At 39.7% G+C, this 15,886-nt stretch overlaps 1 protein-coding gene across 7 annotated transcripts in view; it reads left to right on the top strand.

Annotated features, from left to right (window-relative positions):
• SPIRE1 (spire type actin nucleation factor 1) overlaps positions 1 to 15,886 on the top strand; it is a 183,287-nt gene that overhangs the window by 9,932 nt on the left and 157,469 nt on the right. For all 7 annotated transcript variants that reach the window (XM_032875802.1, XM_032875800.1, XM_032875796.1 and 4 more), the window contains exon 2: positions 15,027 to 15,061. In XM_032875802.1, the coding sequence (XP_032731693.1) occupies positions 15,027 to 15,061 (35 nt within the window). The remainder of the gene's footprint in view (positions 1 to 15,026; positions 15,062 to 15,886) is intronic.

Here is a 15,886-nt window from a genome sequence, read left to right as displayed (position 1 = left end):
ATATATTTTTTGTCTTTTCTTATATGTTATGATTTTTACATACTCTGAATACAAGCCATTTGCCAGTTATATATATTATAGACATCATCTCCAACTCTGTAGCTTTCCTTTTCATGTTAATGGTATGCTTTAATGAGTAGAAGTTTTAATATATCGCATTTTATTATCATTGAATTCAAATATCTTTTTGATTTGCTTTGTGATTTCTTTGATTTGTGCATTATTCTGTCCATTTTTACTTATATATGGAGGCTGTATTATCAGGTGTATACCCAATTAAGGTTATGATATTTTCATGGTGGTTTTACCCTTTTATCAACGTGGCTATAGTCGACATGTATATGGTTCTTTTTTTTTTAAACACCAGCTTTGTTTGATTAATCTTTGCATGGTGTATTCCTTCCCATAATTTTACTTTCAAGTTTTTAGTATTCTTATATTTAAGGTGTGTCTTTTACAAGCAGGATATATTTAGGATTTGTTGTTTATGTAATATAATGATCCTTAATTTTCATTTTTTTTAAAAGATTTTATTTATTTATTTGACAGAGAGAGAGAGAGAGATCACAAGTAGGTGGGGAGGGCTTGGGGGAGCAGGCTCCCTGCTGAGCAGAGAGCCTGATGCGGGGCTTGATCCCAGGACTGTGAGATCATGACCTGAGCCGAAGGCAGAGGCTCAACCCACTGAGCCACCCAGGTGCCCAATGATCCTTAATTTTAAATTAGATTCCTTATTCTGTTTATATTTAATATAATTACTTGGGTTTTAAAGTATACCATCTTCCTACCTGCTTTCTATTTGTCCCACCAGGTCTGTATTCATTTTCTCTCCCTAACTTTCTTTTTGGTTAAGAATTTTTTGAATTGCTAAAATTTTCTCCTTTCATTAGTTTGCTTATTGTATATTCCCTTACTATTCTGTTAGTTGTTACTTTACAACATGTATTGTTGAATTTTTATTAAAGTATATATAAATTACTTACTGTAGTACTTTCCAGACAGCGCGAAGATCTTAGAACATTCTAACTTCATATATCTCCTTCTGTTGTTTTATGATTGTTGATGTGTATTTTAGTTTATCATAGATTTTACATATAAGACAATATTTTTGTACAATTTAGTATTCATGTAGATTTTCCCACATGTTTGCCCTTACTATGTTCTGTGTTTCCTCCTGCATTACTTTCTTCTAGGATCATTTTCCTCTTGCCTGAAGAACTCTTTAATATGTACTTTAGTGCAGATCTGCCACTGTTAAATTCACTCAGAATTCAGTCAAAAAGTGGCTTAATTTATTCAGTTGAAAAAAAAGAAAGCTGGTGTAACCATATACGTGTCAACTCTAGCTACATTGACAAAGGGTAAAATCACCATGAAGATACTATAACCTTAAATTGGTATGCACCTAATTAATTAATTTATAGAAGGAGAAAGAGGTGGAAGGAGGGACAGAGGGAGAGGGAGAATCTAAGCAGGCTCCATACCCAGCACGGAGCCCGATGGGGGGCTCTGTCTCATGACCCTGAGATCAAGACCTGAGGCAAAATCAAAACCCACTGAGCCACCCTGGCACCCCTCTTTTGTCTTTCTTTTAACAACAAATTTTAATTAAGATGTAACTCATAGAAAAGTACGTAAATGATGAATTTTCACAATGGGAACACACTCATGTAACTAGAATACAGATCAAGAAATAGAATGTGATTAGTATCCCAGCAGAACTGTCTGTGAACCCTTTCAGTCACCAACCACCTCAAGCGTCACCACTGGTCATGACTTCTGACACTGTAAGTTTTGTCTATATTTGAATGTAGGTGTATAGAATCAAGTAGTAGTATGTTACCTAGTGTCTAACTTTCTACTCTGAACTTTGTGAGATTGATCCCTATTGTTGCAAATAGTTGTAGTTTGTTCATTCACAGTTTAGTACCATATTCCCTTGCATGAATGAATATACCATAATTTATCCATGGATGTTTGATTTTTTTGGATCTTAGATTTGGGTATTCCGTTATTGGGAATTATGGATAATGCTGTTGTGAGCATGAGTAAACATGTTTTTTGGTGAACAAATGTAGCATTTGAGTATATACCTGAAAGTGGAATTGCTAGTTCATAGTGTATGGGTATTTTCAGTGTTAGTAGATACTGCCACATTTTTCCAAAATGATTGCACCTTGCAAACTTTATTTTACTTTTACTTTTAATTTTTTAAAAGTTTTTGTTAATTCTAGCTAACATACAGTGTTATATTAGTTTCCAGTGTACAAATAGTGATTCAGCAGTTCCGTACATTACCTGGTGCTTATCAGGACAAGTGCACTCCTCAGTCCCCATCACCTGTTTAACTTATTTCCCCACACATCTCCCTTGTGTACCTCACAAACTTTAAAAAATTAAAACCAATCTGGGATATTGGTATAAATTCAATAAGGATTTGACTGGTGTCATTTATATGGAAAGTCCGTATCCCTAATAATAGTGGGATTAGCAGGTCCATATTTAGTTTCTGGAAACTAATTCTCTGTCTTTTTTCCTCATATTTCCCATTTTCCTCATGGCCTAGTCTTAACTAGAAGCCAAATTTCTCTCTAGTATATTCCTTTAATACCTTGTATTTTTGAGAGATAAAGATGTATATAGGTATAGGTGATGAGTAGGGGCAGAATGCCACACTAACAGTCACTACAGGTTGTCTTGTAGTTCTTGTCTTGGTTCCTGGATTTTAGTGATAATACCATATTAGAGGAATCTCCCATTACACCATTTCATTTCTTCATTTCATCAGTACCTGAGTGCCTTTAAGTGCACTGTACTAGATTTGAAGACACAAAGAAAAATAAAGGGCACCCATGCCTTCAAGCAGATCACAGGTACATAAACTAACATTTACAGTATAGTTGCAGTAATTCTGAAGTAGTAGAGGTATGTACAGAAAGCTGTGTGAGCCCAAGGGTGAGGGTACCTGACTGCTGCTATGATAGAAGTCCGGTTTCACAAAGGACACTGGTTTTTTGGAGAGGCCTTGAAGGATGAGCAGTGGGATAAATGGAGGACACTTAGGCAGAAGCAGAAATGTGGAAGAGCTATTCAAAGAACAGTAGTATGTGGATTGTAGACTGGCATTTGTGCTGACGCCCACTTCCCCATACCAAAAGCAGACACTGTTTAATCGGTCATTGCATCTTTGCTGCTAAATTTATAAGCAGCTTCAGAGTTCTCAGCTGTGTTTCAGTCAGCCACTACCAATTATTTGTGGAATTGGCACGTGAAGTTGAACCTGTTTGTCTTCTTTGCAGTGGGCGTCCACTGTGCCTGGAGCATAGGATGTGTGGGGGAGTGGTGGAGAATGAGGCAGGCCAGAAAGGTATGTTGACCGGGACCAGGTTATGAAGGACATTTTTGTGCCACACTGTTGAGTTTGTATTTTTAGCCTGTATAGGCCGATGGAGAGCCATATAAGGCTTTTAAGCCGGAAAATGATGTAAGCAGATTACTCTTTTTGGAAAGAAAACCATGGGAGTTTTGTAGACAGTGGACTGAATTGGGTTAAAACAAGGGCAGAGATAGCAATAGGGATTTCATACTATCTTTAGATCTTAGTAGCCTTGAAGTTGCCTAACCAGTTGGGAGTATTTTGGCTCTTCAGATAGGAGATGGTGGAGGTCTGAACGAGGGCAGAAATGGGGAGAAAGAATCAGATTAAAAATGATCTAGGAAATAGTACAGGACATGGCTCTTTAGTTTTTGGTGTGGGGCTGAGAAAGAGGAAGAATCTTGGAAGGCTCTCAGACTTCCCACCTGGGTGCCTAGCTGCTGGGAAGGCAGGAGAGGCAGCATAGGGTGGGAAGATGATGACTTACACTTGCTAGAAATTAAATTGGCCTGGAAAAAATATTTTTCCAGTGGAGTCATAAATTTATTCCTACCAAGTTCCTTTGCTCTTTCAGAAGGTTGCAGATCAACTGTTGAATGTCACATGGTAACACGGATACAAGATGTAAGAGTAGGCAGCAGAAGGTGTGGTTTTAATTCTCAGCTCTGACGATTGTTATTGTAACATATTTGGGTAAGTGAATATGGGTGGCAGTTATGGTGCTATGACGTAAGGCACTTGTGTTTAGAGAGAAGTACCTTAGATGCCTCTCTGGCAGGGTTTCTGTTGGCTAGGATGGTCTCATTCATGGTCAGACGCCAGAGGGGGAGAGGACATTCTAGGGAGAATAACAGTGGAGCCTATGAAATGCATGAAAACCAGAATCTCTATTTGATAGGAAATACAAAAATGTTTGGGATTGGCACTTGCTACTAGACCTCTTTTTATGATTTGGATGGGGAAGTTCTCCTCCACGTTCTCCTTATTCTTGAATAAAGTGATAGAGTGCTGTGTTCTTAGTGTATTTTTGAGGTCTCATGAAATTTAAGCAATGAATGTTTGAATTAATATCACTCAGGAAAAATTTTAATCCAGATCTACACTGTTTACAAAAAGAACGACAACTTCCATCATCCTGTTCTCTAACACAGGAGTGTTAGGAATGTGGCTTCTGCATTGTCACTCCCTTCTGTTTCCATGGCAAACATTGCTAAATGGTCACGGGTGCCTCCCACCCCATACTTGCCCTGACAGCTCTTTTGAGGATAGCAGTCTAGACTGTCACTACCATTCAGTGTGAACTGGCACAAGAGATGAAACCTTTTTCCTCTACAAGTTTTGAGTGTTGCCAAATTACATAAAATAGACAAAGGTAATACTTGAATTTTATTGAAAACAGTTATGCTGAAATTATTTTTTACTGGAAGGTACTTGATATTTAATGATATTTGTTCTGTGAGATGATATGAAGTTTAGCTAATTAAGGTTGCTGAATAGAAAAAGAAAAATAACACTAATAATTAAGAAAACATATTTTTTAAAGTTTTATTTATGTAAGTAATCTCTACACCCACCCCCAAGATCAAGAGTCACATGCTTTTTTGATGGACCCAGTCTGGCACCCCTAGAAAACATATTTTTAAAACGTTCATTTCACAGCAAGATCAGTTATGAATTGGCCACTCTAGTACCATGGAATAGTTTGGGAGGGTTTGGGGTCTGGGCCATACTTTCTTATAGATTAGGGATGGCCATTATGGTGGTGAGGCCTATCCTCTTGGCGGGATGGAAATCAGGGGTGTTTGGTGCAGCAGCCAGGCCCCAACGAATCCACTCATCATCTGATGACAAGCAGAGCCAGAAAGGGCAGACAGTAGCTGCAGATAAGAGCCAGTTAATGGTCTCTGCCTGAGAAGTCTGGTAGTTGGTTTTAGCTGCTGATATGAAGTTCAAGGGCTAGACTCTAGTCCCTAGGAAAGTGATGGGCAATAATAAGCCATGCTTTTGGGGGCACCTGCATGGCTCAATTGGTTGAGTCTGAGTCTTGATTTTGGCTCAGGTCATGATCTCTTGGAGATTGATTCCCCACATCTAGCTCTGTGCTGCTGGCCTTGGAGCCTCCTTGGGATTCTCTCCCTCTCACTCTGCATTCCCCCAACCCCACAAAAAAATTTAATCCACTTTTCACCAGCTCTTCCAAAAAATGTGATGTCTTTATGCCTCTACACTTCTTTAAAATAATAAGATTATGGTCCAGATGCTACAAAATGTGATCAAATGTATTATTCGTATTGATTAGTCAGGGATTCTTTGTCCTGTTAAGGGGGACATATTTTTTTCCTTTACCCACATTTATTAGTCATGAGCAGTGAGTAAGTAAACCAAAATGGTACTTAGAAAGTTTGGTTTTAGGGACACCTAGGTGTTAGTTAAGTGTCGGCTTTCAACTTGTGTCACAATCCCAGGGTCCTAGGATCGAGTCCTACCTTGGGCTCCCTGCTCAGCAGGGAGCCTGCTTCTCCCTCTCCCTCTGTCTTCCTGTACCCCCCAGCCCCCCACCTGTGGCTCATGCTCTCTCGCTGGCTCTCTCTCAAACAAATAAATGAAAATTTTAAAAAAGAAAGTTTTTAATATTCCCAAACTTTCCCCACTAGAGCTGGCCCTGTGCTTCACTCTTTGGCATCCATTGCTTCCTAGTCTCTCCCTTACTGAGATAGGGGAGAATGTAGAACAGCTGGGTGGGTCAGCAGCCTGGGTAACTGGTCGCAGTTCTTTGGCCTTCAGTGAGTCATTTCTTTTGTAGAGCTTGAGCCTCCTCAGCTGTAAAAATGAAGGTTTTACACCAGCATTACAATATGTTTGATCTATATAGAGCAAGTATTGATTAATTATAAGTATTAATGAGATGTTTCATTAACAATTTTCTTAGAGTTTAAAAGAACATTGTGGGGGTTGATTTGAATGGCATGTTGCTTCTAGAAATGTTCAGGGTAGTTTGGATGTATGCCTTCGTCTTTGACATATTTCTGGCAGAGGTATTTGGAATAGTTCCACTGCTCTTAGCATTTCCCTTAAGGTTGGTGTCTTGTAAAAATAGAAATGACGTTTTCAACCAGAGATGTTCAGGGCAGGGAGCTGAAAAATTATAATAACCAGAATCATTCTTAGAGTGCTGTCAGTTTGAGAGGGAGCACTTGGGAGGTAAGCCAAGGCCCTCAAAGGCCTTCACTGGCAGTCAGAGGAGACCACTGAACTCCCCTAAGGAGACAGGCAGGAGGGAGATGGTGAGAGGGTGAGGGGAGAACAGGGAAGCGTGGGGACAGGAATGCCTCCCTGTGAGTCTCCTAGCTTCAGAAAAGTTTAACAAATTTATGGAAGGTCAGCTGCGTGCTCTTCAGGTTGACACTGTGTGCAGACACAGGAGACCCCCTAGAACTTACAGAGATTGGGTGGCCCGCTTTGCATCTACAGACCAAGGCATGGGTGGGTTTCTTCAATTATGCTAGGTATAGAAGGAGCCAAGTGATCTGTTCACTTACAGCTTTTTGGGTTTGGAAGACAAGGGTCTTTTGGCTTATTTTCTCCTAGGAGAGAAGGCTCAAAGACTTAAATGGTAATAGACCTAATATTAAATGCTTACTCTGTGACAGGCAGTGAGCTGAGCAGTTTTCTTGGAATATTACTTTTGATCCTCACAACAATTCTATGAGATAGGTACTCTTCTTTTTAAAACTTTATTTATTTATAAAGATTTCATTTATTTATTTGACAGAGAGAGAGCGAGAGCACAGGCAGGTGTAGCAACAGGCAGAGGGAGAGGAAGAAGCAGGCTCCCCCCGAGAAGAAAGCCCCATAGAGGACTCAGGCGCAGGACCCTGGGATCATGACCTGAGCCAAAGGCAGATGCTTCACCGACTGAGCCACCTGGGCACTCCATAAAGATTTTATTTATTTATTTGAGAGAGACAGTGTGCAACAGAGAGAGCAGGAGAAGGGGAGGGGCAGAAGGAAAGGGTGAAGCAGGCTCCCCACTGATTAGGGAGCCCAACAACTCTGGGCTCCATCCCAGGACCCTGGTATCATAACCTGAACCTAAGGCAGACGCTTAACAGACTGAGCTATCCAGGTGCCCCAAGATAGGTACTCTTTTTAGCCTCTGCCTTACAAATGGGAGACTAATGTGTAGAGGCCATTTAGCCAGCAGCCTACCTCTGATTCAAGTCCCCAGAGTCTGGCCTGGAACTCTTGCTCCTAACCGCTGTGCTCTATTGCCCTTGTACCAGTGAGCGAGCTCTTACTCTGGGACATTCTGCATGGGATTAGACCATATACAGGGTAGCTTGGGGTTTGTCTTTGGGATGGTGAGAGCTTGTCATATTGCTTTGACCTTTTCATGGTCTGTGTATTCATATCCTGTAACAAGTCACGGCTAATGTCACAGCTTTAAAACAACACAAAATTATTACCTTAAAGTTCTGGTGATTAGAAGTCTGAAAATGGGTCTTGTGGGCTAAAAACAAGGTATTTGCAGGGCTTATTCCTTTTGGACGCTGCAGGGGAGAATCTGGTCCTTTCCTCTTTCAGCTTCTAGAGACTTTCCACATTCCTTGCCTTGTGTCCCCCTTTTTGCATTCACATGGCTCCAGTCTTTGTTTTCATCATCACGGCTCCTTTTTGGACTCTCCCGTCTCTCATAAAGCTGCTTGTGGTTACATTGGTTCCGCCTGGATAATCCAGCATAATCTCCCATCTCTATCTAGAGCCTTATCTTAATCACAGCTGCAAAACCACTTTGCCATGCAAAGTAGTATATTCACAAATTCTGCAGACTTTACAGTCTTTTTATTTGTGAGTTGATTATAGAGATTGCCATTTCAGGCTTTCTTATTTTCAGTTTTGAGTAATAACTGATGAAACGTCACTTCCCACCACCCCAGCCCGAGCCATTGCTGAGCTCCAGCTGTTTGACTGATGCCTGTCATCATCCTGGACACCGTCACTAAGGAGTTGGGGGCAAGGTTTATGTGAGGAACCTCTGCAGAGAGGTACAACGTAAAAGGTAGCGGCTTTTAAAGATCTTAAGTGTAAAAATGAGTGAAATTTTATGACTTTTCATAGGACTTAGCTACTTTTTCATTTCAAAATCAATATCTCTTTTACATGGTTGTAAACCTAGTGAAGATATTTTGCTATGCTACTTTTCCTTAGCATTCAATTTTAGTTTATCTCTATCTCTTGTCTTTCCACAGGGTTAAGAGCAGTAAACTTAGCTGCCATTTGCTGAGCCCCTCCCTGCAGGAGGCATCAGGCAGAGCCCCATAAAACATTTTGTGTTTTATCTAATTTTCACATAAGCCTCATGAGGTAGATACTATTCCCTTTTTTTTTTTGAAGTTGAGAAAGTGGAAAACTCTGGGAAGTATTTTACTTAAAGATCACATCACACAATTAGTTCAGTATGGCACTGAGATTCGAACCTGGGACTGCACAAGTCTAAAGACTTGCTCTTCTGCTTCACTGCCTTGCTGGGGCATCTAAGGGAAAGCTTACTTAAACTCTTGGTTAAACATCAACAGGTGTGAAGAAGAAAATACATTAGCACAGGGCTCTTGTGGCAGTGGAACATTAAATTTTATTTCATTCTTCCTGACAGGCCAAGAAGAGGAACTTAATGAACACACAATCTTTGTTTGGTTAGCAAGTATACCAATTTTCTCCCATGTCTAAATCCTAAATTCCTGTTAATCTTTGAGGAGCTTTACTGGTGAAATGCTATGGCATAGAGGATAGTGATTTGAACATTTAACAACCAAAGTAAAAGTGTCCTTTATATGGTTGTTTCTTATGTCAAATGTATTAACTTTTTTTTTTAATTAAAAATGTAACATGGCATAAATGATTATGTTGGGGGAGGTGGTTGTAAGCTAATGATTGCACAGTTTTAGTGTCCTAACTTTTGACACTGAAAACTGGTCATGGATTCTGAGCCCTCAGTGGCCACAATGTTTAAGAAACCCAGGTGTGATAAGGCTGTAGGGATTGTTTTATTGCTAAATTTTGGCTTATTTAAAACTGTACTCTTTTTCCCTAATATGCATATAAAAGCTGCCCCCAAAGTGTACCTAATACACACTTGTCTCTTATAGAGTATTAGAGCTCTTTTAAAAAAAATTATTTTTATTTAAGTAATCTCTACTTCCAATATGGGGCTCAAACTTATGACCCTGAGATTGAGAGTCACATGCTCTTCCAACTGAGCCAGATGGGTGCCCCCAGAGTATTAGAGTTCTTAAACTTAACCCTTGATGTTGATCTGTTTTGATCAAGTCTTTAAGAACACTGTTCCTGAAAATATGGCACTTGTTCAGGGTATCATTCTTTCCTTCTCACCCTGCTCCACCCCGAGTCCAGTCCATTAGCAAGTCCTGCTAATTCTGCTGCTAAATTATATCTTAATTCTCTACTTTTCTTCCTGGTCACTGCCACCACCTGGGCTGGCTGCTGTCCGTGTTTGCTTCCCCCTCCCTCTGTTGCTATCCAGGACAGTGAGGCAGTCCACCCTCCATGGTTTCATCTTGACCCTCTCCACAGAGCAGGACCAACCCGGAAACCCACCTCAAATCAGCTCATGCCCTTGCTTAATATTACTGTCCAGTGGCTTCCCATTGGATTGGACATCAGATCTAAACTCCTTACACTTCCTAAAAGGCCTGTGTGATCTGCCCCTGCCTGTGTTTCCAAATGCGTTTTATGCTGCCCACCTACGAAATACTTCCAGAGCCTTACCACAGGCTGCCTCCTGGTTCTGGAATAGGTTCTTCCCTCAGCCCTGCAGTTACCTGCTACCTAACCTCACGGTCTCTACCTAAATCTCTTCTGTAGGAGTCCTGTCTGACTATTCTAAATTGGAACATTTCTGTTATTTTCTCTCGTTTTTCTGTCCTTAGTAACATTTATTACCCGTTGTAGTTAATTTTGTTTGTTTCTTTGGGTCTGTGTTCACTAAGATGTAAGTCCTAGGGAGCAAGGACTTACTCGTTTGTGTAGCTCATTTGCCACTATATCATCGGTATTTTAGTATTCAGTAGGTGTTCAGCAAATATTTATTGAGTGAATGAGAGGGGCAGAGGCAAGCTGGCTGGGGGACAGGGTGTGTCTATTGAATGTTCAGCTTATGAAAAAATAACATACCTTCATAGGATCAGATAGACCCAATCATTGCCTGCAGTTTGCTTACATGGGAAAAATTTGGAGAATAATTCTGAGAGCTGTTCATTTATTGTAAAGATTATAGGGGTTCTGTGTCTTTCTGGCAGGCATCTTTGCCTTCTGCTTGTTCAGCTAATTTGAATCACGTTGATAATGTGACTCGGTGACAGACAAGTCAGCCATATGCTGAGGTTTCTAACGCCTTAATTTTTTTAAAAAAGATTTTATTTATTTATTTGACAGAGATCACAAGTAGGCAGAGAGGCAGGCAGAGAGAGAGGGAGGGAAGCAGACTCCCTGATGAGCAGAGAGCCTGATGCGGGGCTCCATCTCAGGACCCTGGGATCATGATCTGAGCGGAAGGCAGAGGCTTTAACCCACTGAGCCACCCAGGCACCCCTCTACCTCCTTAATTTAAAGGTATAATTAATCTACACGAGCACCTTAAATTTTTTCTGAAACTGCCTTAATTTTTACCGTAGTTGTGTGGTTCATCAGATTGTGTGATTCTACTGAGGTGAGGCCATTTCAGAGAGTGTGCTGTGTGAGGCCTAACCCTGAACAGCTAAGGTTGTGAGTGGGTCTACCAAGATGTGTTCACTGAAAGCTCTCTCTGGTAACACTGAGCAGACTTTGGAATGAAAGTGTCTGATTATCAACGTTAGGATTTAAAATGTCTTTGTTATCTTAGTTGAGGTGGCTTTTTTTTTTTTAATGACATTTTACATTAGGAATAGTTCATTTCTTAAAGCCATTTTATTTTATTTTTTTATTTTTTAGGATTTTATTTGTCAGAGACAGAGAGAGCACAAGCAGAGGGAGTGGCAGGCAGAGAGAGAGGGAGAAGCAGGCTTCCCACTGAGCAGGGAACGTGATGCGGGACTTGATCCTATGACCCTGGGATCATGACCTGAGCCAAAGGCACTGACTGAGGCACCTGGCGTCACTTAAAGCCATTTTATATCATTTTATAGGAAGACTGGTGTTTGTATTTCCTAGGACATGAGGGAACTTGTCTAGCAAATCTTAAGAGCAGATAGAATATTTCAGAATGAGTTAAAAAGAAGGGCCTAAAAAACACAGCCTTGATTCTTCCGGCATTACTAAAATGCCCATTCTGTTTGGGAAATGCCAAGCTGAAGTCTTGGTTTGCTGTGCAAATCATCCTTTGTCCTAGTGTATAAGCGTGTTAATAAGACTGGAATATTTTGAAACTCAATGTTTAAGTGTCATCCCAAATATTTCCTTTTATTTTACATTGTCAGAGTGTTAATCTAGCCTTTAAAATAACAATAAATCAGTAAAATTGTTAGCCTTATTTAAAGAACTGATTCACTGCATTTAATAACCTTAAACCTTGGTTCTGCCTACCGTCGGCTTAGTTTACTCAGCTTGTAGAAAGTGAAGTCATAGGATTCTAGGTTTTAGTGGGATTCCTTAGATTTGTTTCCGGAAACGTGATTAACCTATGAGGAAGGACTCAAAAGTTGACAAATGAAAATTTCTCAGTTGCTATATTGGCAGTTTCCAACTGCTAAATCAAGGAGTACATTTCCCCATTTCTCCACAAGCAGGATTCTAATGGGTAGGTTGCTGTGATAGCACCTCTGTAGTCCCCTTCCCTAACCCCACTGGTTCCTGCAAGTGGGAATGGAGGACAGGGTAACAACCACAGCAATGCTCATGACAAGGGTCAGGAGCCTTGGAGTCTACTCAGCTCTGTCATTTTGTGAAGTCATTTGACTTGTCAGGCTCAGATTACTGATCTATAAATGAATGGATTGGGCAGGATGGTTTCCAAGGTTCCTTTAAGCTCTGCTTTCATGTAATTGGGATTTTCTGATTCCTGGGTCAGAGTCTGGGCAGGGATTTGGATGGCAGAGTAGGGTAGGCAGTCAGGCACTTCATAGTGAACCACATTTCCAGAGTTGCGTGATTAGTCACCAGATCAAATTGAATAACCGGAAGCAGTGGTGCATGCACACAAAAATTTTTGGTATTCTTTATAGGAAAGCATTTTCAGTTTTATCATAGAAGTCATTGAAAAAGCCTTATTTCCTAAGATTTGTGCCATTTTGACATCACTTTTGAGTACTTCATTACTTTCTGGTGCAGAAAGATGTTCCAGCTTATCCTGTAATTTCTCATCTTGGTAGACCCACTCATAACTTCAGCTCTTCAGGGTTAGGCCTTACAGAGCACACTCCCTGAAATGCCTCACCTCCACCTATCCCATCCGTGGAGTTAGCCAGTCTCCTGAGTACTGGTTCCTTTGAGGGGGAATGGGCAAGGTGTATTCTTGCAAAATGGGGTGCTACTACTTCTCCCTCTTTTGGAGGAAGAGCTAGGAAGTTGTTGTTTTGTTTTTGAAATTAGGTGATACCCCAATTCCAGTTCACCAACACAGGGCTCTTCCTCTCCTTCCCACATGTTAGGTACACAGGGTCTTTCTCCCTCAGTTCATGATTCCCAGCAACATCAGCGCATTTGTTTGCTTAGTGCAGCAGTATGTACAAAAGAGTTTCAATATTTTTTGAATACTTTACTACCAACAACAAACCCACCACTTTCTTTGCAGTTTTCTTTACCTTAAGAATTATTATACTGGGGTGCCTGGGTGGCTCAGTGGGTTAAGCCGCTGCCTTCGGCTCAGGTCATGATCTCAGAGTCCTGGGATCGAATCCCGCGTCGGGCTCTCTGCTCAGCAGGGAGCCTGCTTCCCTCTCTCTCTCTCTCTGTCTGCCTCTCCATCTACTTGTGATCTCTTTCTGTCAAATAAATAAATAAAATCTTAAAAAAAATAATTATTATACTAAGATGGACATCTATGTACTCTCAAAGAGGTTACTCTCTGTTATTGTTTTCTTAACACCATATTTTCCCCCTCCCTCCCGGCCTCCTCCTTCTTTTCCCTCCCCTCCCCTTCCAGAGAAGACACTCTCAATGCTTGTTGAGAGGTAGTCTGTGCCCTTTGAACTGCTGCTGTTCACAGTACTTTCCTAGGTTAAGCTAATCACCCCCTCTATAGGAGTTGTAGGATAATTAATTTACCAAAAGCGCTAATGTTCTGAGCAGTCATATATGTATAAATAAAAATAGATGATCTATAACTGTAATACATAGTTTCATTCAACAATACATAAATATGTAAATATGTATGTTATGTATTTATCAAACCATAGTATGTAGAACCTTTGTATATTAAACCATTTTATCTCTGTGTTCATATAATCTTTAATTATTTATTGCTCATATATAATTTTTAATCCACAGAACCCATGGTCCCTTGTTTTCTGGTCTCAGTTTCAGCCAGTATTCCACATTAGGACCATTAGGTCATCAGAAATTGTGGATTTCAATTTTTTTCATTTTAAGAGTCTGGAGGCACATAAAAAAACATTGTGGGTTTTTTTTTTGTGTGTGTGGTATCATTATAAACTCTAAGGTGAATAGATTCTCGTTAAGCATTAAAGAAAACACAGACTGCTGGAACAAGCACAGTGGGCTAGGACTAGGTGTGGGAGTCAGAGGCTGGAGAGAGCAGTTAGGAGGAAGGAGAGTGTTGTTGGAAGAAAGGAGGTAGAGGTTAACATATGTTTGAACTGAGGACAGTGATTTTTAAGAAGTGTGGACTGGGGAAATTAAGCTGTTTGGTACCCAATATAAATATGTAACCTGTTCTTTTTGTTAAAACTGCTTAAGAAATGATATTCAAAATAGCTGTTTTTTAATTTAAAAAGTATGTTTTATTCATCAGAATTGGCAGAAATGTATAATTGTACATGTTTCTTTTGTTATTATGTGTTAGTGATGAAGAGGAAATATTGATGTTGGTACCAAATATTGTTCAATTATTGCTGTTCTTTAGGTGATCCTCTGTTGGAAAATTACTAAATTAATTATGTGGTTTTGTCTAATCATATATTAAAGAAAAACAACCATCATATATTAAAGAAAATATTAGTTTGAGACATTTATGCTGTCATTGAAATGATCACTGTACCTTTAAACTGGAAGATACATTTGGAGAAAAGTTTAAGAGTCTTTTGAAGATTTTTTGAAGGTATTTTAGAGTATTTTGAAAGGTACTTTTTAAATGCCTTTAAAATATTTTAAGATATCTTAAAAAGAAAGCAAGACTCTAATAAAAATATTTTTATTACTTTCATTAACTTGTATATATGCATATTAAATATGTGTGTGTGTTTTAGGTCTTATTACAATCAAGTATATTCTTCCCATCTTCCTACTTAGTATTTTCTTATGGGCTTATTTAAACAAATCTCTAGGTAGGACCTTCTAGAATATTGGTCATTCTAGCACCTTCTATTTGCATATTTGCATAGATATAATGAAACCATGCCAGGATAGCTCAGATATTTTTATCAATGATAAAAAAGCTAAAATCCTTTGGAAGTAACTTTTTGTATTTTTATTACAGGTAAATTGGGATACTCACACTGTACTGAAACAGAGGTAAGAGAAATACTCAAATATTTATTAGTAAAGTAGCTTTGCAGTTTCTTTAGATTAACTTAAGTATTGAACTATATCTCATGGGTTTTTGGTCTTCTGACAAGAATGTGTTGAGATAGGTATATATCTTTTACATTTATTTTTTATTTATTTTTTAAGATTTTATTTATTTATTTGACAGAGAGATCACAAGTAGACAGAGAGGCAGGCAGAGAGAGAGGGGGAAGCAGGCTCCCCGCTGAGCAGAGCACCTGATGCTGGGCTCGATCCCAGGATCCTAGGATCATGACCCAAGCCAAAGGCAGAGGCCTAACCCACTGAGCCACCCAGGCACTCCTATCTTTTACATTTAAAAAGAGTAAAATGTGAAGGAAAAAAACAGTTATTTTGCCCACGTAAATGCTTTTTGAAGATTTTGTTTTTAAGTAATCTCTACACCCACTGCGGGGTTCAGACTCACAACCCTGACATCAGGAGTTGCATGTCCCACTGACTGAGCCAGCCGGGCACCCCTCTCGCCCATATTTTTGAAATGCCAGTTTGTGTTAAAAAAGTTAGCTTAATCATTGTTTTAAAACTTTCCCCATGTTATATGTGTGAAATTGAGATACTAAGATTCAGAGCCCTTAATAAGAATAGCTGAAGTTCAGTTTTTTTCATAATCTTTTTTTTTTTTTTTAAAGATTTTATTTATTTATTTGACAGAGAGAGATCACAAGTAGACAGAGAGGCAGGCAGAGAGAGAGGGGGAAGCAGGCTCCCCGCCGAGCAGAGAGCCCGATGCGGGACTCGATCCCAGGACCCTGAGATCATGACCTGAGCCGA

The sequence above is a fragment of the Lontra canadensis genome, unplaced genomic scaffold (assembly GCF_010015895.1).
Source record: "Lontra canadensis isolate GAN:19392208 unplaced genomic scaffold, GSC_riverotter_1.0 scaffold57, whole genome shotgun sequence".
Lineage (NCBI taxonomy): Eukaryota > Metazoa > Chordata > Mammalia > Carnivora > Mustelidae > Lontra > Lontra canadensis.
The sequence above is the reverse complement of the archived record's forward strand: the minus strand, read 5'-3'. Positions and strand labels throughout refer to the sequence as shown.